The sequence below is a fragment of the Urtica dioica genome, chromosome 11 (genome assembly GCF_054948205.1).
Source record: "Urtica dioica subsp. dioica isolate 48M chromosome 11, U.dioica_male_clone48M_v1_H2, whole genome shotgun sequence".
Lineage (NCBI taxonomy): Eukaryota > Viridiplantae > Streptophyta > Magnoliopsida > Rosales > Urticaceae > Urtica > Urtica dioica.
Genome location: NC_142766.1, coordinates 19,417,827 through 19,443,040, shown reverse-complemented (window position 1 = coordinate 19,443,040; position 25,214 = coordinate 19,417,827). Strand labels below are relative to the sequence as shown.

The following is a 25,214-nucleotide window of genomic DNA, read 5'->3' as shown; positions in this document are numbered from 1 at the left end:
GAGAACCGTTTGAAGCCATTGCTGAACGAGTTCAAAGCTCTGGGCTTTAGCGCAAGTTCGATCAGGAAAGAGATCGTCGGAGAGCCGAGGCTTCTCGCGATGGAGGTCGGAGAGTTCTCTCGCTGCTTGGAGCTGCTGAGGAAGCTGAAATGGAGAGAGGCGATAAAGGAGAAGATCCTCTGCGAGGGAGAGTTCAGAACCGGTTTTCACGTGAAGATGAGAGTCGATTTCCTGTTTGTGTGAAAGAAGAGAATAGAAGAAAATATAAGTTTGGATTGTTACGTGATGCCTTGTTGTAAATCTTTGATTAAATTCATGGGAGTTTTTGTGATTCGATTTCCTATCCCTTTACCATTAGATTCAGTAGGACTAGCATGTATGATAAGTAAACAATAAGAAAATTATTCGCCATCTGTTTGATGAATTGTCCCAAAGACATTTGTTGTTTGTGTGGTTTTGGACAAGGTCGGCAAGTAAAAGCTATAATTAGTAAGATTGCAGTAGAAATATGTGGGTGTTAACCCTTGCTACATTTTTTTTTGTTTTTTTGGAATATTCATTGGTTTTAGTGACAACTTGATCACTAATTCTCAAGATGACTATAGGTTTAATGATAAGATTGTCACTAAATCAGAGTGACAAAATTACTATTAGTAACTTCTTCAAGAGAATTAGTGTTTAGTTGAATAGATTTAGTTACAAACTTGTTACTAATTTTTAGAATTAGTTACGAGTTTGTCATTAATTTTAATTATTTAGCGACAAACATGTAACTAGTTCTAGTAATTTATTGACAATTTGACACTAATTTTAGAGATTAATTTTTAACAAGATGTCATTAAATTTAGTGACAAGTTTGTAGTGTAAACTTAACGACACGACCACAACCTCCGTAAATTAGAGAATCTTAACGAATGGATTTAATGATAAATTTGTCACTAAATGGCTGAATTTTGTGTCAATTTTGTCATTATATCACTATATTTAGTGTCGTTATTATCACTAAATAATTGGAATTAGTTACAAGATTGTCACTAATTCTAGTACTTTAGTGACAAACTTGTTAGTAATTTCAAGGAATTAGTTACGAGTTTGTTACTAATTTCAGTGATTAGTGACAAACATGTCACTAAACCCAGTGATTTAGCGAAAACGAGATGTTATTAAATCCACTTGAATTAGTGACAAGTTTGTAACGTAAACTTAACGACACCCGGATCTAAACGAAGGTGCGTGCGGTTGCTTCTCCGGTAGAGACGTTATCGTCCATGTAGAACAGGACAATCCTATAATCAACCCGGTAGCTGTTGGGGATGATCTGTACAGCGATCGCGCATCACATTTTAAGTTCTCATCCTCGTCGTGGGACTTTTATTCTTTATTTAAGTTTCTCCTACATTTTTCATATGGGGATGATCCCAAACATTAACTTCCTATTTATAACCTTTTTTTCATCTAAGTTTCTCCTACTTTTTTCATGTGGGACTTTTCAAACTGATGTTTGATTTTAGTATTATACTTGCACATGAAAATTGCCCTTGCATTTGCACGTGAACTTTGAGATTGCCTGTGGACTTTGAAATTCCCTTGATGTATATTGCGTGTATATTAACCAAGGATTGAAATTCCGGGGAAATCGGATGGAAACCAGTGTTTTGGAGAGTCCCGACACCGGTTCTTACAAAATCGGAACTTTTCTTGGATTCCGCGGTAAACAGGACAGAAATCAATTTGTGAGAACCGGCTTAGTTCAATGTTTTTTTTCCTAAAAAACCATGGTATTTATGAGGAAACCGTGACCAAAATAAAAAAAAAATGTTAGAAAGTTTTAGGGTTTTTTTCCGCTCGGCTGGAAGCGATTTGTCACTGTTTTTGGGATTTTTGTTAAATTAGTTGTGGAATATGAATGTTTATATATAATTAGTTAGCCATTAACATCAATGTATCATTATTTTGATTTTGCATCCAAATTTGTTTATTTTGTTTGTTAACTTCGAATTTAATATAATTTTAAATATATGTTGTGTTGTTAATCTTTTATTCTAGTGTTGGTATTTGGTTTATCATTATGTTGAACTATTTGAATTATGATTTGTAATGTAATGAAGATATTGTATACTATTTCCATTTTATCCTATGTTATGTATGATTTTTTTTATAAATATTTGCTTACTGGGTTCCTCTCAGTAAATACGTATTTGACGGTATTTCTCGACGGTAACGATAACTTCAACGGTACAGTTTAGCCTTACTTTTTCTATATTTCACGATATACCACTGGCTTACCACCGGATACCAGCAAAATCAGAGTCTCGAAACGGTAACGTTATATCGATCCTTGATATCAACTTTGAAAGTGCCTAGTTTTTTTTTCTTAATTTTTTATTCTTTATTTATTTTATTCTTTATTTATTTTGCATAGTATTATATCATCCTCTCAACGCTAATAAATTTAATTATTGTAAACTCTTAAATTTATCATCTAATTAATAAAAAATATGATAATTACTCATCAAACATATAAAAAAAATCATAACATGTGTTATTATTTAGTTTATCTTAACATGATTGTATTTATTTGTTCCATGGATACCCCTCGGTAAATTCGTTTTTTTATCGATTTATCACACCAGTAACAATAATTTTATCGGTACAGTTTATCCTTACCCTCACTGGATACCTTGGTAAATCATTGGTATCTTCTGGTATACCAGTAAAACCTGAGTCTCGGTACGTATCAGTAACGATATTTCAAAGATGAAAACTAAACCCAAAAACAAAGATGAAAACGAAAGTGCAACGACCAAAACTACACTCTTTTGTTCCAAAACCATTCAAGCAATGTGACCAAAATCACAACTTTCTACCTCTCCTGGCTCCCTGTTGGATCCTCTATGGCATGGTTAGTTTGGCAAAATAATTTTGTTAAAGTTGTTCGAGCGAAGCTGCAAGAAGTTGTTCAAGCTCATTTTGAGTCGAATTATGTTATTCACTCTTGTTAGAAAATTCATGACGCCTTAAACTTTGAGCTAGTCTCTCTGCCTTGGAGATCTTCATCGACAACTAGCGCTTGTTGCTTGCAATTTTTGGATCACTGTCTTGATCAGAGCTTGTGAGTGCGTGTGTTTGCATTGACGTGCTTGATAATCTCGAGAGAATATTGGGGGAAACATAGAGAGAGAGAGAGAGTCTTTAATCTGAGGGGAGTTCGGATTTACATCCACTAGAGAGAGAGTCTCTATTCATATTCCTTTGACGGTTTGATATAATGAATTGTTTTCACTCGGACGTATTAGTCCCCTAAATAGGTGGTTTATTGCCGAACAGGGTTACCAATTCTCTCATGTCTTTTTCTGTTTTCTGGTTGATTGTTTGTAACATTTCTAGTACTTTTTTTTAGGATACCAAATTTTTTGTTGGTAATCGGAGAAAGCCTCATAAATAGCAACAAAAGTTTTAAATTAGAATTCTAAAATTTTCATCGTCATTTACATCAGCCGGGCGCTAACATTTTGTTAACTGAAACTATTAGCAAAACTATCAGTCAATGGTATTTAAACATGGATTTCATCTGCTTAATTAGTAACATTTAAAACTATAAATAAGTTTTGTAGTTCATTAGGCCTCGTTTCCGACAAGAAAAATGTAAATAAACAATAAGCAGATCGTTTGGTGCCACAGTACAAAACTACGAAATGTGAAACATGACAATCATGATTTTCATCATAGGCCTTAACAGAAATATATAGGGGAATTCTAGTTCAACATTAATTTCCGATCCTGATTATGAAACTCATAATTACTTTTCTTATATGAGGCTCTGATAAATTCTCACCTAAATGGCTATATATACATATATATATTATTTTATAATACAAATTACAAAATTGGCTTAAATGCATGTCTCAAAAACCACAGGAGACGTACATATTATATATATGTCATAGGTCTTACCTTCTATCTATATATAAATATAGACAAGCCGGTCGTTTACTAGTTAATATATCCAAACATATAGAGAAGAATCTTGAATGGTAATTAATAATGATGGTGTATTTGGTGACATCTCTCGTTATTCACGATAGCTTATAGAAACCGCAAGCCAAGATAAAACTATTTTGTGTCTGGATATTATGTATTCCAAATTATCGGCCGGCTGTTACTTTCAGCTGAAACTAGGGGAAATATAAATAAAGAAAAAGCTAACCATTTCATATTAACTTTCTCGAAGTAGCAAGTATGAACTGTAAACTCAAAATAAATAAATTAATTAATTACTTTGGTAATTAAAAAGCATGATCTTTTGGTTGCATCTTGCAAAATGTGGTTTTTAGTTTAAATACATGGACTGAAAGATTTCAATATTTTATTTTTGTAAATTTCTCAATATATTTCAGATTGTCTTCCAGCTTTCTTTAAAAGATAGACAATTTATACAGCTTTTCTCCGTAGAATCGATTATAAGTGGCTCTCCCTAAGTATTATCTAAAACAAGAGAAAATCAAAAGTGGTCCTCAAATATCAATAAAAATTTCTTTCAATTCATACACTGTAGAGATCTGAAGATGGACAGATGTCGGATCACGGAAAAATAATATATATAAAGCAATATCTTATTTTGTCCGATCCATGACAGTACATGTGCATACTTTTCAAATAAACATATACTAGTTAGTATACTTAGGAATTAAGTTGATATATCTTGATTGAAACAATGTATAACAGCTTGCTTGATCAGCCAAAGTATGATAAAATCCAATAATAGAAATTAATTAATAAGTTTTTCCACACAATTGTCACAACATAAATTTAGATTAGTATATACTTACTAACATTCGAAGAGACGTCTTTCTGGACTTTGGACCGTGTTTATGTACTAAGAAACCAATATGAGTTAGATATATTTTTATGTATAGACAAGTATCAATTAATAACGAGTTCACGTACTGAAATCAGTAATTTGTATTTTTATTGATTTTCAGAAATGACATGAGAAACAAAAATAAGATGTATACCTTATGCATAACTATCAGTAAGGAAGGCTGATGAAGATTCAAAATTATATACACTTATAGGGTTAATATATAATAAATTATTAACCATCCTAATTAAGCTCTAATGAGTTCACGTATAAATTAATAGTGTGAGTTCACGCACTTAAATCAGTAATTTGTATTTTTGTTCATTTCAGAAATGACATGAGAAACAAAAAGAAGATGTCTACCTTATGCATAACTATCAGTAAGGAAGGCTGATGAAAATTCAAAATTATATTCACTTATAAGGTTAATATATAATAAATTATTAACCATGCTAATTACGCTCTAATTATACTCTAGAAATCTCTGAATAAGACTGATGAGCACACGAAACACAAAGAATATGGAAGTTTTGGTATTGATTAATATCGATATTATGTTGCTAAGGATTGTACATATGAATCTCACTTGGATTTCATCTATTGTAATATAATTTGTAGATATAAAAACCAAATATAAATAAATAAAATCGCTTTTCACCCTGAATATAATATTTTCTTAAAATTCTTTCTATTATAAATTTTTGGAGACAGAGCAATTTCAAATTTGAATGGTATAAAAATATTGATATCAATATTTTTTCAAAGGCACTGATGGTAATAAATTGATGTAATTGTTCTTATATTGACCGCATTCAATTTTGAGTTAGAAATCTTAGCGATATTTCTAATTAATTAGTTTAAATTGACATATATAACTCTTTCATAAGTAAATGGTTTACAGTATAGTGCTAAAAAAAAGGTTAATTTATGTTAATTGTTTGGGTGATATTTCATCAAATCGATACAAAGTGATACTAGTAGCTGAAATATCAAAGCAAATATTTTGTTGGTGATAAATCATATCATATATATATATATGTATAAATATAACAAAACAAAGAGCTTCTGATTTGTTTATACAAATTAACAAAATACATATAATTCAAAATTGAATTGATCGTAATTGCCAATTGAGAGTGGCCCCCCACATACCCGTCCGATTTTTTTTTTTAATATAAATTAAATTATTCTAAGTCGATGTAAGGTGGGAAAACATGGTTGAAGACAGTGGGAAAAGAGCCGTGACAAAGTGTCATAGGCAAGTATGACACACTAGGTTTTATCAACGTCAATATGAAAAAGAAAAAGGAAAAAAAAATGTCACAAAACCCAAAACAAAAAAAACAAAAATTACAAAAAATAAATAATTTGAAATTAAACAAAAAGAAAAAAAAAATGTACAAAGTTGCATGGGGAGGGCCCCGAAGCCCCACGAGTGATTGCCAACTCTCTTTTTGTTAAGTCTTCTCCCAACACAACATGCACTCTGACCGCCACACTCACGAGATTTCCCGACTCACTGAGTCGACTCGTCTGCCTTTTTCTCATGGTCCGACTCATCACTACTTTCTTCTTTTGTCGATCGCTGCTTTTTTTTTTTTTTTTTTCTCTCTCTCTGATAATAATAATTGTGATGAATGATCAATCAATCTCTTATCTCTCTGTAGCTCTCTCTCTGAGGAGTTTCGCTGCGAGTTTTCTGTATCTCGATCTCATCATCATGGGTTTGTGTTTGTACAACTAAGTACTGATATAACAGTATCGATACAATGTTGCTGCTACTACTACTACTATTTTATAATAAAAAGAACCCTAATTGTGTTTCCAAATACCTTCTGTTTTTTTTTTTTTTTTGTATACCTCAGTGATGTCCGCTGAACTGAGTACTAGTCAAGTTCATGGCCGAACTCATCGAAGCAAACTTGGCTAGCTCTTGCTGAAAGAAATTATTAGCCCCTCTGATGGAATGATGATGATGGTCGTGAACTTGAGCTCCGACTCCAAGGAAATCCCTCGTCAAACCATTCTCGTTCTCGTTGTTACTAGCAATGCCATTGATACTATTACTATTATTATTATTATTATTACCACCCGAAGTCGTAGTAGTAGTAGTGCTGGTATTATTGCTACTTGACGCGAGTAACGAGGCCGAGCTCGTCGTCAAGACCGGGTTCGCCGTCGAGGTCGTCGAGCACGAAGAAGAGCTCATCATCAACTGATGATGATGATTCATGTTGTTGTTATTGTTACTCATCATCGCGAGGCTTCCGAAAGCGCTTCCGTTGAAACCCGAGGCCATTTGACTGTTGTTGTTGTTGTTGTTGTTGTTTGTGTTTGTGTTGTTGTTGTTGGAGCTTCTGGTGGACCCCATCTGAGCCGCTTTCTGAAGAAGCGCGGTGGCGGACATGTGACCGCCGCCGGAGCTCATCATCTGGTGCTGGAATAACAAGCTGTTGTTGTTAGCCATACCCGACGACGACGGCTCGGTGGACACGTGGCTCCCTTTGGCCTGGCCGTCTTCCTCCTCCTTGAGGAGAGCCAGCCCACGTGGCATCAGCGAGTGAGGCGACGACACCACCGCCGAGAACATGTTGTTGTTGTTGTTGTTATTGTTCCCATGCCACTGGGTCTGGGTCTGGGCAAGCATGTTCTGGTCAAACCCTCCGCCGCCGTCGAGCCAGAGAGGAAGCCTCGGAGTCGTCTCGTGGCCGAACTCCGGCGAGAAGATGGAGGACACGTGTCCCATCATTCCCCTGGCGGAGTTGGGGTTCCCGACAAAGCTCGCCGGGGCTGGAATCGCGCCGAACCGCGCGTTCTCTTCGGCCAAAGCGTCGCAGAATGCTCTATGTGTAATGAAGCTGTCTTTCCTATTTTTCGTCAGCATTAAATAAAAAAAAAACCCAAATTAGTACATCAATTCATGACAAATAGAAACAGAAGCACAGGCCCTAATAAACACTAGCTAGGCATAGAGAGAGAGAGAGCATTAAATTCGTCCCATGAGAAAGAGCTCATTAAATTCACCAAACCCCAATCAAATTCAATTCAAATCAAATCAAGGCATGCTTATAAATATACCTGGAGAAGAGAGTTCCACAGTCGCATTTATACTCTCTCGTCCCGCAGATCTTGGAGTGAGCCTTCCAATCGGACTGGACGGCGTATTTCTTGGAGCACTTGTCGCACTTCCATTTCTTCTCGCCGTGCTTTCGGCTGAAGTGCTTCTTGATTCCGGTGAGGTCTCCGAGCGCGCGAGATGGGTCGTTGTGGACGCAGCTCTTCTCGGGGCACACGTACACCTTCTTCCTCACAACCTCAAGCTTGTTCCTCTGCCGGAGCTTCCACGGCAAGTTGTGCCCTCGCCGGTGAAGCTGCAGATTCTGGTCCCTCTGGAACCCCTTGTTGCATATCTCGCACACGAACCTGTTCGTCGCCATCAGAGACTTCGGCGACATCGCTATCACCTCCGCATCTGGATCTGAATCAATCCACATAAATTAACTTGCTAATTAATTATTATGCTGTTGTGTTATCTAATAGTATATTATATTATATTATATATATATATATATCACTTGCCTGGCGTTCCTGGTAAGTTTCTTCGCTTCTTGGAGTTGTTGTTGTTACTGGCCTGATTGGTTGAGCTAGGGTTAGGGTTAGGGTTTGGATTTGGAGGGAGCTCCTGAGAGGCGAAAGCTGCTCTGATGATGGCGGCGGAGGGATTGTTGCTGTTGTTGTTTAGCGACGAGAAAGCTTCTTCGGATAACATCTTGATTTTCTGTGGGTTTTTGTCGTCCCTATATGATTATGTGTGTGTATATATATGTGTGCGTGTTGGTGATTTAACGAACTCGCAGAAACTAGCTGCTAGATTTGGCAATAATCTAGCAAACTAAAGGAAGAAAACAAGGGAAAAGCTTGTTCGTATGGTAGAAGAAGACACAGTGGTTCAAGAAATGAGAGAGAGAGAGAGAGAGAGAGATGATATTTTTTTTCTTTTTTGTTGGATTATTTGATGAATACAAAGAAAGGCCAGAGAGAGCTATAGCGGAGAAAAGCGTTGAATAAGTTAGTCCAATTTCTACTTATATATTGATTGACTCTTTTTTTTTCTTCCTCTTCTTTCCTGTAAAATTGTTGGAATGAAATCCTTGCCCTTGGTTCACTTTCCTTGGTTAATTGGAAAGGAAAAAAAATAAATACATATATAAATTAAGCTCTCTCTCTCTCTCTCTCTCTCTCTCTCTCTCTCTCTCTCTCTCTCTCTCTCTCTCTCTCTCTCTCTCTTCTTATCTGATACGGCTGCTTCCAAGTCGGTCAGCCATAGACTCCGCTGGACCACACTATATATAGTATATACATCATATATGTCTCTATGATATATCATCCTTCTCGCACTCTCTCTATGATATTTTGATAATTAAGATAAATAAAATGTAACAAAAAGGGTCTAATAATAAGTTGGTGGTGATAGAATAATATGCAAGTGTAACATAGCAGTTTGTTTATTATTAATGATTACATATTAGTTACAGAGAAGTGGTATATAATAATGAGAGTAGTACATACATGATTATAAAAAGTCTATCGAGGAAATAGGAAAAAGAATTAAGGCAAATTTAAATGTGAAAAGGTGAACAAGAAAAGATCATCAAATCGAGAGAAGCTAGCAGCGATCGATCGATCTAGCGAAAGAGGTTTGAAAAAAGAAACCAAAAAGTGAAACGACTTTTACAGAGAGAGCCAACTCAGCTCGACGATAGGGGTAAAAATCATTATGCCATAATTGTCTGAGAGGACCACGAGAAAGAGAGAGAGAAGAGAGAGAAAGTGCTGTTAGTGTGTGCCGTCCGTGAGAGCTGAGCTGAGCTGAGCTGAGCTGACTGGATAAGGGAGGAGTGTGAGTGGGCCCCACGAAAGGACAGCATAGAGTGCAGTAGTGACAGTGATGAGAATATATATAATTATAAATTTGATTTAATAACAAATTATTAGACATGAGATGACCAATACCGCTTGATGTGTCGACATGCCAAAGCCCATCACATGATTTAAGGCAAATACATAAACACACATATTTACTCATACGTGAAAACTCTCTCTCTCTCTCTCTCTCTCTCTCTCTCAGTCCCTAATAATTAAAACGTAACTAATAATCACTCGAACACAGGCGGTGATGATGATATGATGAGTTCGGAGAATCTTTTACTTAAGTACGGATCATATATATATGTATATATCTATTTTTTGGGTTTATCTTACATCATCAAAATATTTTTGGGAGATTGTGTGATTATAACTAGATGTGGTAATGCAGTAATATATTGCATTATCAACGCATGGAATCTAAAAAAACAAAAAATCTGAACTGAATCATGTTAGACATATATTGCACAGGCGTGTGCATGTGCATATTATTGGTAAGTTTGTTCTTAGCTAGTTGTAAAGTAAACGAGTAATAAAAAGTGATGATGAAAATAAGTCAATTAGAAATTATGACGAATCTGAATGCATGTTGCACGGTTATGACTTGTGTTGAATTTTTGGGTTGTAATGAATTATTGACTTAAAACGTATGCCTTAACTTAGAGACAATATATAATATCAGTCCTTCTGTCAAATAGTTGGTAAATACCATAGTCTATGGATGCACGTGTTAATTAGTATGGCCATTTTAAGTTTTTTTTTTTTTATACTTATTTTTGAAGCTCACAAATTAGCTAAAGATTTAGATACGTTTCAATATTTTTTGAAATAAATTTGAAATGGAATGAGTTTTGGAGCTAAGCAGGAATGCAAATATTCATGTTACATTTATACTTTTTAATTCATGTTATGTGAGAGAGAGAGAGAGAGAGTTCTTTTATAATAGTGCATATTCGTGTTTTAGACTCTTTCTATTTGTCTTTTGTGAAATTCTCCTAGTTTGTTGTCCCCTCCTACACATGGAGAGAGAGAGAGAGAGAGAGAGAGAGAGAGAGAGAGAGAGAGAGAGAGAGAGAGAGATTTCTGTGGATACTAACTTCACTGCTCATATTGACATAAAACTAGTTAATTCCCTAATGAAATGAAACTATACGTATGAATTTTATATAGTAATTAAGACAGAGATGTAAAATTCATAGGCATGACTCAGAATCAAACCTACCTAGGTAATAACTTAACATGTATACGTGAATAACCAATTAGGTCTCGTAGCTCAAAAAGGCAACCCTACATATATAAGTCACCTAATCTGCTGGTTTGTTAAAACTTAAAAGTAGTCTTATTAAAAAATAAATACGTACAATAAATAATTAGTATAGGATGACATATAATAATAGAGACATAGACGTTCTATTTTATTTTTTTCATAGATTAATATTTTGATCCAACCACTTTTGGCATTATCCATTCGGACCATACCCTAAAAAAACATGGATTCTTTTCATCTCTCTCAAATCGATCTTGAAGGCCCATATAAAATAATGATTTTAATTTCTCAAACCCTAATTCTCTTGGGAACATGAAGGAATTTTTTTTTCGTCCAACTTTTCAAATGAAAACGATCCGAAAGACACGGCATTCTTTCACATATCTATCCAAAGCATATAATTATAGAATCCCCACTCTCTACGATGCAAAAAAACATTTGCTTTGTTTTGTTTTTTTCCTATGAATAATTTGTTCGGTTTTCTTGGTTTTGAAACTCATTTTTTAAAAACTTTAGGACATAAATCATGTGAGGCCTTACTCTTTATTTGGTATCCGGACCCAGTTGAATACTGAGTATACATATAGCCTCCCTCAATTTTCTTTTCTGTTTATATTAAAAATTTACAAATTAGCTCTCTTTGTTTTTGCATATTAGTCCCATCTAAATTACATTTATAGCTACGTTTTCCAATATTTATTACAGTCCCTATATACAATTTATGTATTTCGAATGTATAAATATCATATACATTATTTATCACTCAATTGAGATATAAAATGGGTCAAATTGAAACGAATTCATGTCATTGAAAAATAATCATGTGACGTTGCGATGCTTTTCGCGTGGCACCAACAATAATGCAGAGAGATGTTGACTAGAGCAGTACTACTGAATTGATATTCACAAGACTCTCTAATGCATAATAGACCAAGTCTCTACCTAATAAGGTTTAAATTTGAGAAATATATATATTAAATAAAACCAATAAAATAGACTTCCCACATGTGTCAGTTACCATTTCAACAGTAAATATTACAACACAGTGCCTAGTTAGATAGCATTGGTCCATTGATCGTAGGAATTTTTCCAGTCTTGATCAGTCTCGTGACTTGTTGAGTTCTCACATTTACAGTTTTTTGCTACCTTTTTTTCATGGAGATTTTTTTTACAATAAGGCTTTGTAGATGAAAAAAAAAAGTATTCATGTGAAATTCCTTACATGCAGACGAGTAGTGAAAAAAAAAAAAAATTAAATAATATTTTTTTTTATCAAGTTGTGAAAATAAGCTCTCTTATGCATTTCAATAAAAGTGCTCTAATTCGATGGTTTATTTATATTATGCAGGACCCACTTGAAAGAAGGCCAAATTTGTAGGGATGATTTTTTTTGTTAAGGCATAATTTGTGGGGGTTGAACCGACCTCCATTTTAGATGGTGTTGAATTATTAATTAGATTATGATAGATACCACTTGTAGGCATAGAAGATCTTTAATTGCCTTTGTTTCTGTGCTATTTTTCTCATCTATTTTTTTTTTCTTACATTATAAGCTGAAATTTAAAATGTGAAATTACTAAAATACTATGGTCTTCGTATCTTAAAAATTTTCACCGAATGTTTAAAAATATGGAAAATGACGTATACATAGCATGTGTTTAAATTAATTATTGAGTTAAACATTTGGTTTTCAAATGTTGAGTTTTACCTTCCGTTTAATTAAAATGATCAAATTATACCTTAAATTACATAACTGTGCCACAAATATTTCTTTTATTGAATTTTCATTAATGTTGACTCCGATATTTATATGAAACTCCATTTTACCCTTATTATATCGCGCGCTTTACAGCCCTATATATAATTTATCTAAAAAAGATAAATAAAAAACATTCCCCACGAAATTTTCGAATATCGATTTTATCTTTTCATCGGACTGTGTTTTTCACAATATTTCAGATTTCAGAAATCGTTGTTTTTTAATTTATTTTTTACAATAAATTACATATAGGACTATAAGGCGTGAATGAATAATGGTAAAATAGATTACATATAAATTTTATAGTCAACATTTATGAAAATTAAACAGATGGTATAAACTCGACATTTTTAAAAATTAAAGTTGACATTTTACTTAAAAACAAAATATATATGTGTAAAATACGATACTCTTACTCTCCCCTTCGAATTGTTACTCTGATTAAGGCTAGTACTTCTCCAGTGGAATAGAAACCGCACAAAAGACCTTATAAGTAAAATATCAAGAAGTAATTTTGTATATTTTATTTTTCTTCCTATCCTGGAAAGAGTTTCTCTTCAGTAATTTTCTTTCTCCACTTGCTAATTAATTTGTAAGAAAGGTCAAAATCAACATTTTAGTTCAAAACCCAAATTTGTAGATCTTAATTTTATTTTAAAATAGCCGCCTAATTGATCTATATGTGGGGTAGATGTTGTGACTTGTGATATTTTTGTTTCCATATAAGTAGATATTTGTGTGCGCGTTTTGTTGAAAATATAGGTAAACGTATTATGTGTTGAAACACATGCAATTGAAATGATTAAATGGCGATTGAATATTGACTCAATTACATTCACAATTCTCAAATATACATATCTATACCATAGGTAGATAGATATCATGAGTGTTAATGTGAAAAAGACGATACGCCTTGAGAGAAAAAGTGAGGAATTCGATTTACAAATTAATCGGTTATTAATTAGAGAATACGGATGAGTCACATTAAATGTTTGTCGTTAAAAACTGTGTAATGAAAATGAAACATTAACACTTTTTAAATGCAGCTAGAGTTTTATATTTTCAGTCACATATTCCTATTCAATTAATATGTGCTCACTTGCATCAATTCTTGATAACAATAGTCCTTATGAATGTCTACATCAAAAGGGGGTTGATTACTCTAATCTCAGAGCTTTTGGGTGCTTTACTTTTGCATTTGCACTGAAAAATAGAATGACTAAGTTTGAATCAATAGAATATAGGTGTGTCTTTCTTTCCACAAACAATAATTTTCTTTTTACCTTAAGAGATGTTGTTTTCATGAATACATCTTTCAATTTAGGACATGTCAACACCGTATAGTGTGTGTGATCTGTTTGCAGATTCTGTATTGCCTCAAGTTCACAACCTGGATCACACAAAATCCTAATGTTTATTGCGGACCAAATAGATTCAATAGTGCATTCCATAATGGGGACTCGTTTCGAAGAAGTCTACTCGGAATTGCCTCTCGAATACAAACCCTAGGGGGAGTTAGTTTTCTTCTCCGGCCAGGGTGTTTTGGTGCAGCCGGGATTCGGCTTCGGAAGGAGGACGGAAGTGGCTTGGTCGACGAGCTCAAGGCGTGATGGGAGTTAGATTGTTGTCCAATTTTTTTATTTTTTCTATTTCATTTTCAGCCTAGTTTATTCCTTTGTTGAGTTAGTGTTTTAGAGTTTAGTGGTGACTTCTTTAGATGAAGTTGTTTAGTATTTTTAGTGGGTTGTTTTAGATGGTTGATTATTTTCAGGTCTTGAAGTCCACCATGTGTGTGATTTTGGGTTACGAGATGAGCTTTTATCTTGGTATGATTTTTTGGAAGAGAAAAAAAAAACTACAAATATGATACTGAGAACCCTAAACTCTAAATTACGGTTCTTGATAAATAAAACAATAATATGATCAACTTAAATGTAGAGAAGTATTTGACGATTTGATACAATGCTAGATAGAAGTTCATGATATTTTTCCCAAAAAGTGCTTCACTAGATAAAGGGATTGAGAATCGGTTTGGAGTTCTTAGACACATAATAGAATGGAATTTAAAAATATAGAATTAACTGAGTAAGGGAGTGAGATCTTCAGCACTTAAAAAGTTATTTTCTCTTGATTCTTTCATCACCTAATTCATTTCTTTGTGTGTTGATTATTTAAATTTGAGAAAATACTATATGTCTTGAGATGAGTTTAATCAAAATGCCGTGTATATTCTCTAGATTTTAAGATATATTCGGACTTGCTATTAATATCACTATTAATATCAATTATATACTTTAAAATATGTTTATCCATTAAAATCTTTTCTTAATCTCGAATTGTGTAGGTTTTTATTTTAATTAAAGTTAAATTGATTATTTTACCCCTCAATAAATCCCTCCATTGATTGATAAATGAGCACGCCAGATATTTTTTTTTCCAACTTAATTGTCCTACGTCTACTTTGTCACGATTCATTATAATTGAAATGAAATTTTATAAAAGCGCGTACAATAGTTCTTCCTAGCCTGCCAAATTATCTTCCAATCATATTTCTTCTATAACAAGAAAGCTTATTGATTCTCTACTTGCTTGAAAGTTATCATCTACAGCTTTTTGTTAGTGTGAAACGCACAACTCTGTATACTCATGTCGTGTGGCAGTCATGACTCATGACCATACTTGAAATTTTCGGAATTTCATTTTTTTCAATTTATTTCGTTCATTAATCATGTCCTCACCGTACCACTTTTTTCAAAGAACATAAGTTTCTCAATCCGTATAATCATAGTCATTCAAAGGTCTCTTTGGACGAGTATGAGCTACGCTTGATGTGAGATTATTTACTATATGAATGCAAATTACGTTAATTTTGATCAAGATTAATCTATGTTATCTGTTTAACCATTTTAATTAAGTAACTTAGTAGTTTGTGTTTGTGAGAGAGAGAGAGAGAGAGAGAGAGAAAGAGAGAGAGAGAGAGAGAGTGTGTGTGTGTGTTAGGAATCCCACATTGAAAGTGAATGGGAACTAACAAGAGCTTATAAAGGTCATGAGTCACTCCTCTCATTACCAATTGGTTTTGAGATGGAACCCCATGATACTTTCACATGGTATCAGAGCCCATTAAGCCCAAACGGGTATCCGATCCAATCGTTGGGATTCGGCCCAAGATGAGCGAACGCAAAGAGCCGCCATCTTGAGGGGGCGTGTTAGGAATCTCACATTGAAAGTGAATGAGAACTAACAAGAGCTTATAAAGGTCATGGACTACTCCTCTCATTACCAATTGATTTTGAGATGGAACCTCATGATACTTACACAGTGTGTGTGTGAGAGAGAGAGAGAGAGTAATTTTAAATTTATTTTTAATAACCTAAGGTTGAGAAATGTTAAAATTAATTAAAATTAATTTTACAAATAAAATTATGTTAAAATTAAGAGAAACCAATTTTAAAAATAAAATAAAATTTAAAATCATTTCTTAATGAAATTTTCATAATGAACCACTTGTTTTTTTTTTCTATTCAAAGTTGTACAACAATTCAACGAATAATATACGTAATAAAGAGTCCACAATGTCACCCAAGGAAAACAAATATATATTCCCGTCTTGTGCAAGGTCACAAGAAAAGGACATCATTAAATATTCTAGAAGCAGGTATAATTAGACAATACATTTATATTTAGGTATACTTAATTACTTATACAGTTTTTTTTTTTTTTTTTTTTTTTGGCTCGAAGTATACTTATACAATTTGGTATAATTGACTTCAATATTAAATAGGAAAACTAGGAACTTTGTCCCGGCAAGTGTACTCTTCTGAAGCGTCTATTGATTCGTAATCTCGTAGTTTTAGGCTTTAGCTATGTTTTTGTTTTGTTTTTTTTCAGCACAGATACGTATCTATCAAGAAACAAAGATTCCCTTTCATAATTATTGAACAAATATGTCCACGGCAATAATAAAGGTCACATATCAGAATTAGAGTTGATCAACCTATATTTAGGGCAGGCATGTCCTTACAACTAACTTCTCATCATTATACAAATGTATATGAATTCCTAGGCTCCTAGCAATAAGCTACTTGGTCATGACTCATGAGTCATGACCTTCTATTATATTTACAGTCAAATATATCTTCAAAATATAATAAAAACTGAATATCCCACGAAAGTATACCTACAAACTACAATACAACAAGTTCCGCGTTATTCTAGTTTCAAAAGTACTATAACAAATTAACGAGTCAAGTAACCTTTTCTGAATGTTATGAAAGTCAATAGATGATGTACAGAGTCCAAAATTTCTTCTTGGACAGTGAGGGGTCTATGTTCAGTAAATAAAAAGTATTATATATATATATATATATATATATGTATGTATATATATATATATATATGTATGTATATATATAATTTGTTACAGACAGCTAACCAAGTTTACCAATCTTTAGGTTTTTATGATTTTAGTCAAAATTTTATTTTATTAAAAAAAATTACTCACCAAACTTAAATAAATTAAATTAATTGTTTAGTTAATTTGATTTATTTCGACTTAATAGACTATTTTCTTAATAAAATAAAAAATTTGACTATTTAAAAAAAAATGGTGGATTATTCAACCTAATTATCCCTATATATATCCTTATATTATTATTTGAAAATATCATACTGTTCTTCATGTGAACTTCTTTTCTTTTCTTTTTTTTCTCAAAGCATTTTGTTTCTCTACGCATGTATGTACCGTTACAAGAAATTATACAAATTTTAGCCCTTCCATTTTGAGGTTTTTGTTGAAACCAAGTGATAGGTAATTTGTCCGTTGTTTGAATAATAACTTCATATTTGTTCATGAGATTCGCCAACGTAATTTATCTCCCGTTTATCCTTAAGCATCTAGTTTGGGTGACACTATCTCATAATTGTGAAGTCTCCTCCTGTGTGAAGACATGGGTCCAATTTATCAAAACACCGATTTGTTTCAATTATTTGATCTTTACAAGATTTCTTTGTAATCTGAGTACTAAATGTTCCATGTAATCAAGTATGAAATGTATCAATACAAAATAGTAAAAAAAAAAAATTAACTTCCCCCGTTTATTTTAAATTTTTTTAATACTCAAGCACTTTCTATGATCTAACTACTTAAATATTACAGAAATAGTCTATTAATATGAAGTATGTACTATGTCATAATTTTTTAGACTATTTTTAATTACTAGATAATATAAGGTTAGAAATTTAGTGTAGGATTAATCCAGAATAGCCATATGATTATATCTTTGTGGTCATTGCTTCTTGAAGTCATTTTTTGTATTTTATTGCAAGAGTAGCGTGTTTGAATTTTTATTGCAAAAGTAACTTTTTCATTATATTTCAACAACCGAAAGTTTAAAAACAATATTTTTTTTCTATAATAACAATACTACACAATGTCTATATTAACAAATATATTAATTCTTGATGTTGAACTTTTTGATGTTGGACTTCGTCCTCTATTAATGCACAACAATTGGGCCCATCCCGATAGAGTAATCTCAAAATCCGGATGAAAGCCCATGAATGGTATCGAGTTGAGACATTGATCAAGCCCCAGCTATTTATCACGAAACATTACGTGACTGAGCTCACCCTTGTGCCAGCTCGCATCGATGCCCCGCGAGCTCGCCTTCATATAGGGCAGCGAGTTCAATGACATGCTCCTTCAACAGTCTCCCTGACAACTCATTCAATAGAAATCAATCGATGCACGACCTCCTTAACCGTTCCCCCAAGACCGGGTCAAAGTGGAAACGTGGCCATTAGACGAGCATTCAAGATTGCTTCCGACGGGCGAAGTGGCCCCGAAAAGTCGAAGCTCACCCATCGTCCTATACAGCTATAAATACAAGCTTTAGGAGCATATTTCCACAAATTAGAATCTGAGTACCAACTTTATGCTTATATTGCTACCGAGCTCAACATGTTCTTACAACTTAGAGCGTACATTCGTCATTTCAATATGTTCAGCATTTGTTTCACTTTTTCAATTCAATAAAATGGACCAGAGCCATACTCCGATCACTTATTATATTTTTTTTATTCATAATTTTGGATTGGATTTAATATCGTTACAGGATTTTGATGCCCATTTACAAATTAAAATCGACCAATTTTCATCGCGAATTAGTTGGGACTGCTTCGAAGTGATTTTTCACGTCAACACCGTCAAATTTAAAAGGATACTTTAGTTATAGCTATTTAAAATCTTAAGTTTGCATTATAACTAATGTTTGGTTAATTATAATTAATTAGCCATTGATTCTATTCACCGTAATTATTTGACACTCTTTTTTTCGAGCAATTTATTTGACAATCTTTCCCATAGCAGCATTCCCACACATTTATTGGCCATCTTTCTAAGGTTTTTTTTTTTTAAAAAATAATCTAATACTATTAAATTAAAACGGAAATAATCAAAGAATGAATCCTCTAAAGTCTAAACACGCAACTTATTCACAACCGGGGTAATATACATATAAACAACTTAGCTTTAGAAGTAAATATTATAATCAAGTTAATAATAGTAAATAATAGTTGATAACGTTAATGTACATAAAAACATTGACTTTTGAATAGCTTGACTGGGCAAATAAATATGATAAATAAGTCAATAATAGTATAAAAAAAAATAGATTATAGGGTTTCGAGCACATAAAAACGTAAAAACTTTTAAAAAAAAGTTCTCGATAGAAAATTAGAATGATTTTGAAAGAGAAAAAAAAAACTCCACCTTGTTTGATCTATAAAAGACATGAATCTGCCATAATTTTACATTGAAAAAAATTGAATTGGATCAAACATGCTGAAAGTAATAAAATAAAATAAAAAAGAAGAAGAACATTGAAACGTTGTAATTGTCTAGACTAGTTAAGATAGAGCAGAAAAAATCGTATGAATTTTTTTTATTTTTTTTACTTTCGGGTGTGACTCACTACATATAATGCTCAAATGAATTTTAAGGAAATAAAAAATCAACAGAAATAAATAAACAGAGAATAGCTGGTTTCTAAAAAAAAATTAACCAATTAACTAATTAATAATCTATTTTATTATCTGAATTTAAATTCTAAAGTCAAATCGTGGATATTTAAAAAATAAAAACTTGGGTAAAAGATTTTTAAGGTTGTAATTGAAGTTTTGGAATGTTTAAACAGTTTGAGTATATTACGGCTGTTAAGTTGTCACCAGCCTTATGAAGAAATTTACAGCGCAGAAAATAAGTCATTAGGTTAGATGTGTAATCCTAAACATTCAAAACGTACCAATATTCCATGTAAACAAAAAAAGTCCTCAAGTACTAATCCTAAATCTTAGGAGAGGCAGATGAACTTGTTATTTATTAACAATCAAATATTCTGTAATTTGAGTATTAGATCTCCGAAATATGCTTTATTTTAACCGCTTCCGCACGTGCATTCGACAATAAGGAAAGAAAATAAAAATATATTGTAATTATTTGTTATTTCGTCCACATATATGCAAGACAAATACACACCTAGGATTCTCTACACTTGGCCCTTCTCAAACAAAATGACAGATCGCAAGCTGTACTATATTGATATAATTGATTTCAACAATATTCATCATCAATTCATCACCCTGGGATTTTTTTTTCTTCTCTTATTTTAGACTTTATATATATCTACAAAGCTCATGGGAATGAACAACGGATATATACGAAAAAAAAAACCCGGATATTTACACGTCTACTCTGCCTTTTAACGTTTAGTAGAAAATATGGACAATAACTGCATTGAGCTTGATTTGGGAAACTCATGGAGATGATTGTAATTAGTAAGGGCAATAATTTTGAAGCCGAGACCAGTCAACGACTTGTATTATATATCACATGCATTATTAGTATTACTAAGTCTAGGCAACAGAAAAATAAAGATATAAAAACATATAGACAAATAGGTACACGGGAAGAGTTGAAAGGTAAAGAAAGGTCAATCCTTTACTACGAGTTGTGACTCAATTCCTTCATAACTAATTTGTCATTCTTATATGGTTGTCAGTGACAATATTTTGGAAAAGCAGTGGTCAAAATTATTATAGCTAGATCCGTCGCTGTGATTTTTTTTTTTATATATAACAATCCGTCGATAACGTATATTTTCGTCGGGAAATAACTTAAAAAAAAAAAAAAAAAAAAAAAAAAAAAAAAAAAAACACATCGGACAGTCATGCACGTATTATTAGGGTATGACGAAGAATGAAGAAAAGAAACACATCGGACACATGCCCTTATGGAGGAATAATTTTTTTTAAAAAGCAGGTAATAATTAGGAATAAAAAAAACACGTCGGACATGCCCCGTACCGTGTTATCAATCATTAAGAATTCTAGTCATAGGGCGGCCAAATTTGAAGAAAAAAAATTCGGACAAATTTAAAATATCATATAAATTTATGCTACCTTAATCAGACATGACTATTAGAATATCTACGATGCATTTTCATATTTCATCTCTTAAATAATTTTTTGCATCAATAGATATTATTTTTTATTTCCAACTTGAAATTACTTATTAGATGTTAGATGGTTGTTCAACTAATTTGTTGTGATTACTTGTTGAACATTGACCGATTGATTTTAAATTAAATAAACTTTAAAAAAAAAAAAAAAAAAAAAAAACACTCAGAGCTGAACAGCATTGAGAGATGGGTTAAGACACTCAATAAGATAAATTATTGGGGTCCTAGTCTAGAGTTTGAAGGGATACGGAAACAGTCTAGATCATATCCGAGACTCGTATCTATAGCTATGGAATTGTGCTCTTATATTATCGAACTCTAAGAGCTTAATCGATGGATCATAATATTGATAATCAGGGAATATGTTACAGTTGGTTCAAATAATGCAGACATGCGTGCAATTCATACTTCCAGGCACAGAGCATATTCTACACTGCAGAAAAGTTATGCTTCTAAAACAAGCTAATGTGCATATATTATTTGGTTACAATACTTAATTGTCTATTACCACCCTTAGGTAGAGAGGAGCTAAACACTACATTTTAAAATAACCGATGTGCCATCAAGCCATGTTCGAGGCGAGTAATCCAAAGATAATATCAATTCAGGGCACTGCAAAAGATTTGAAAAATAAGATTCAAGAACATGAATCATGATACTATATTCTTTGAAGAACAAGACCGAAAAAAGGTAACTATGAGTTGTTGAACTTACTTGTACAAGTAGCTAGCAATTCCCAGAATAACACACAGAAGAATAATGTCGATACAGAAGTTTCGACTGGACCGTAACTGTAACAGAAGGGGGAAAAAAGGTCGTATCGGCTATGATTATACGATAAAAACCAGTACGAAAAAAGAAAATATAAAGTGACCATTATTTCATTAGCTTACCTGGTTAAGAGTTTGTTTTAGGCGTACATTAGTGTTTGTTAACTCAGATGTCACTCTATCAACCTGCATCAACGAAAAAATATAAAAAGCTTTGTTTAAAGAGGGAAAAAGAAACCAAACCTGACAACAAATTCTTACCTTTGTGTCGATTTCGTCAATTAGAGGCACTTGTCTGTCCAATTCCTGCGCATATTTCGCATCATTCTTTTCATTATAGTCTCTAACGAACATAATTAACTGGCTGGGCTTTCGTCGAATATAATAAATAATAAACCTCGTTCATGTCGTGGGCTAGATTCTTCAGAGTGTCCAATCCTTCCGATATGAAATCGAGACCTTCGTCCTGTAAAGAATAAATTCAATTAATCTATAATTTTATTTTCTCCAATGGACGAACGATGAGTATTATCGTTACATGCCTGCTTCATTTTGCGCATTTCGTACTCTTGCCTGAACTGGCTCGACTCTTCGGATTGTTGGAAAAACTCGCTATCGAATTGTCCATCTAACAGAACCAATAAAAACAGGATCTTATTAACTTGAGATAAACTAAAAAGCGACTAGTTGCGAAAAGTGTACCGAAAAATGAGTTGACCTGAATCGAACTTGACATTTTTGTTCGGTCCAGAGGTTTCCCAACCCCCGGTTTGATTCGGTAAATTCGTTGCCCCGGCTGGTATTGCCTCGATCTTCTCAGCCAGCGCGAGAACCAAGTCGCATCGAGTTTCCATGTCTTCTCTCGAAATCCCTTTTACCTGTTTACATACAATGATTATGGATACTTTTCCAATCAGTTCCGAATATGGAGAGAGAGCCAATTGGACATCTTCAGCGAAACTACGATGGAATTCAATAATCATGAATATCATCAATTTGAAAAAACAAATTTTAAGAATCATGATCGTAAATCAGTTCATCTGAATGAATCTAGGAAAAGAATATATTTTCTTTCACCTTCTTCTGAGCCAGCTTCTTAAGCATGAGAATTTCCTCAACCAACCGAGCCTTGCTTCTTCGAACTTCCGCGTTCATCGCAACCGAAGCCGCCCGGTTCTTCTCCGCCAAAGCAGCCGCCGATTTCTGCACAATTTTTTTTTTCATGACACACAATGGTTTGATGATCGACATTCTTATGAATATTCACAGATATAAATTAAATAAAAAAATTTGAAAAACGAACACGATGAGTGGCTTCGATGGAGATTTCAATGGCATCGTAGAGCTGAGCGAAGGCATCGCCTCCATTGGCGTTGATTTCACGTTGCTTGTCGATGTCATACTTGTCGTACTTCTTACATATCGTGTCCACTCGGAAGATTATGTCAATCACGCTCATTTTTTTTTTCCTTTCTGTTTTGTTTATCCTCCGAGTTCACCAGAGAGTTTTCTCAGGAAAACGATGATTGAAAATGGTGATCGGGAAGAAAATCGGGCTGTGGAATTTCTCTTTCTGACAGCGAGAGAAGCAACGAGCCGTGGAGCTGAAAAAGCGGTTTCTCACATACATAACTTTGTTTGCCTTTTTTGGCGCGTCGTTTAACTGAAAGATACGCGTCGTTTTGGTTGCACTAATCTGGTGTCGTTTTCTAGAATTAAGCATATTTCTGTAAGAAATTTCATACAAGGTAGTTCCGAACGACAATCAAAAGTCCTATCAGTTGTCGTTTCAGGACAAACTACGACACAGTCATCTTATGAGTTACTGAAGCAGAGAGCAAGAGCAAGTCAAGATTGGTAAAACGATACGAACAACTTCTTTCGAAGGGAAAAGGGAATCAAATTAACAAGATCCAAAACCCTAGAGCAGCTATTTACACAAAAGCATAAGCAAAACGAAGAAATACAATCTCATCGCAGATCCTAAATCACCACCGCCAATCGACCTTCCCACGGAGATCCGAAGACGTACCGATGGAAGCGCCGATGATCAGGCCTCGCCGGCGTCTGATCGGGAGCGGTAGAGCTTTCCGAAGACGTGGAGACCCGTGACGAAGCCGATGAAGCAGAGGCTCATAACGAGCACGACGGTCGGCGAGATCTTCATTCCCGGAGCTTCGTCGGTGTAGAACCTTAGCATATTCCCGCCGGGACCGGATCCGCCGCCGATCGAGGACGAGCTCGCCGCGCCGCTTCCGCCGAGCCTCCGGCGACGAATCCCCGCCGTCGCGGCCGCCGATCCGCGCGGAGCCGTGAGGCCTGGGCGCGAGGTCGAGGAAGAAGATGACTGGGATTGGGAAGCACCTCTCACCATTGTTGCTCGCTTGAGAGAGAGAATTGTAGAAAAAAAAAAGTTCAAGCTGTGCGACTAAAAAGCCAATACAAAACTAAAGAGAGTATATATCAATTAACAAATCACAAAAACCATGGATATCTTAATACAGTATCTTGACACGTTCAAAAGCAGAGGCTCGGCTCGGAATTCTTTAATGATGTCTTATTGTTTGATGGTCAGATTATACTCTAGAGGAGCCGTATGAAGCGGAAACTCCGTGTACGGTGTTGAAGCCAAGCATTTTCAGCGATTTTGGATTCATGTCTAAAAAAAAAGATCCCGTGTCTTTTCATTTTAAAAATAAAATATACACAATTTGTTATATTTTAAATATTTGAATGATAGATTTATAATTTTGACCAAAATAAATGATAAAGATATAAATTAATCGATCGGTTAATTTTATTAACCCACCTTTAAATTTGTTAAATTATATTTGCTTCTTCTTGCTTGTGGGGGAGGCGCAACTTACCTGTCGTTCATATTTCTTGTACAAGTCAAACTTTGTCGTTTAATATGCGAAAGATCATTTTTTTTTTTCTCATGCCATTAATATTTCTCAAAAATACCATTTTCTTTATTAGACTTATCCAGAGGTTGGGGTGTTTTCTTAAAATTATGAATTAATGATGTGACTTTTAGCGATAATAAAAAAAGGGTTATATAGCTAAATAGTCTCCCAGTTTAGACTGTTTTGGTTTTGGCCAACATTTGGTT

At 33.8% G+C, this 25,214-nt stretch overlaps 3 protein-coding genes across 4 annotated transcripts; all 3 read right to left on the bottom strand.

Annotated features, from left to right (window-relative positions):
• Positions 1-6,103: 6,103 nt before the first annotated feature.
• Positions 6,104-9,172, bottom strand: LOC149382067 (uncharacterized). The gene is made up of 3 exons (XM_089630584.1): positions 8,441-9,172; positions 7,940-8,339; positions 6,104-7,728 (listed from the first exon to the last, which is right to left on the bottom strand). Exons 1-3 carry the CDS (start codon positions 8,628-8,630, stop codon positions 6,723-6,725), a joined length of 1,596 nt encoding a protein of 531 aa, XP_089486710.1. The 5' UTR covers positions 8,631-9,172; the 3' UTR covers positions 6,104-6,722.
• Positions 9,173-21,525: 12,353 nt separating this feature from the next.
• LOC149382066 (syntaxin-72-like) lies at positions 21,526-23,719 on the bottom strand. 2 transcript variants are annotated; one of them, XM_089630792.1, is made up of 9 exons: positions 23,406-23,719; positions 23,180-23,305; positions 22,821-22,980; positions 22,645-22,730; positions 22,500-22,568; positions 22,364-22,408; positions 22,226-22,288; positions 22,047-22,123; positions 21,526-21,944 (listed from the first exon to the last, which is right to left on the bottom strand). In XM_089630792.1, the coding sequence occupies exons 1-9, from the start codon at positions 23,559-23,561 to the stop codon at positions 21,932-21,934; spliced, it is 795 nt and encodes a 264-aa protein (XP_089486918.1). In that variant the 5' UTR covers positions 23,562-23,719; the 3' UTR covers positions 21,526-21,931. The 2 variants fall into 2 exon arrangements, with proteins under 2 accessions (XP_089486918.1, XP_089486919.1); XM_089630793.1 differs by lacking the exon at positions 21,526-21,944 and having other exon boundaries at positions 22,043-22,123.
• Positions 23,720-23,978: 259 nt separating this feature from the next.
• LOC149382065 (Preprotein translocase Sec, Sec61-beta subunit protein) lies at positions 23,979-24,860 on the bottom strand. The gene is made up of 2 exons (XM_089630794.1): positions 24,605-24,860; positions 23,979-24,485 (listed from the first exon to the last, which is right to left on the bottom strand). The coding sequence occupies exon 2, from the start codon at positions 24,474-24,476 to the stop codon at positions 24,153-24,155; it is 324 nt and encodes a 107-aa protein (XP_089486920.1). The 5' UTR covers positions 24,477-24,485; positions 24,605-24,860; the 3' UTR covers positions 23,979-24,152.
• Positions 24,861-25,214: the final 354 nt, after the last annotated feature.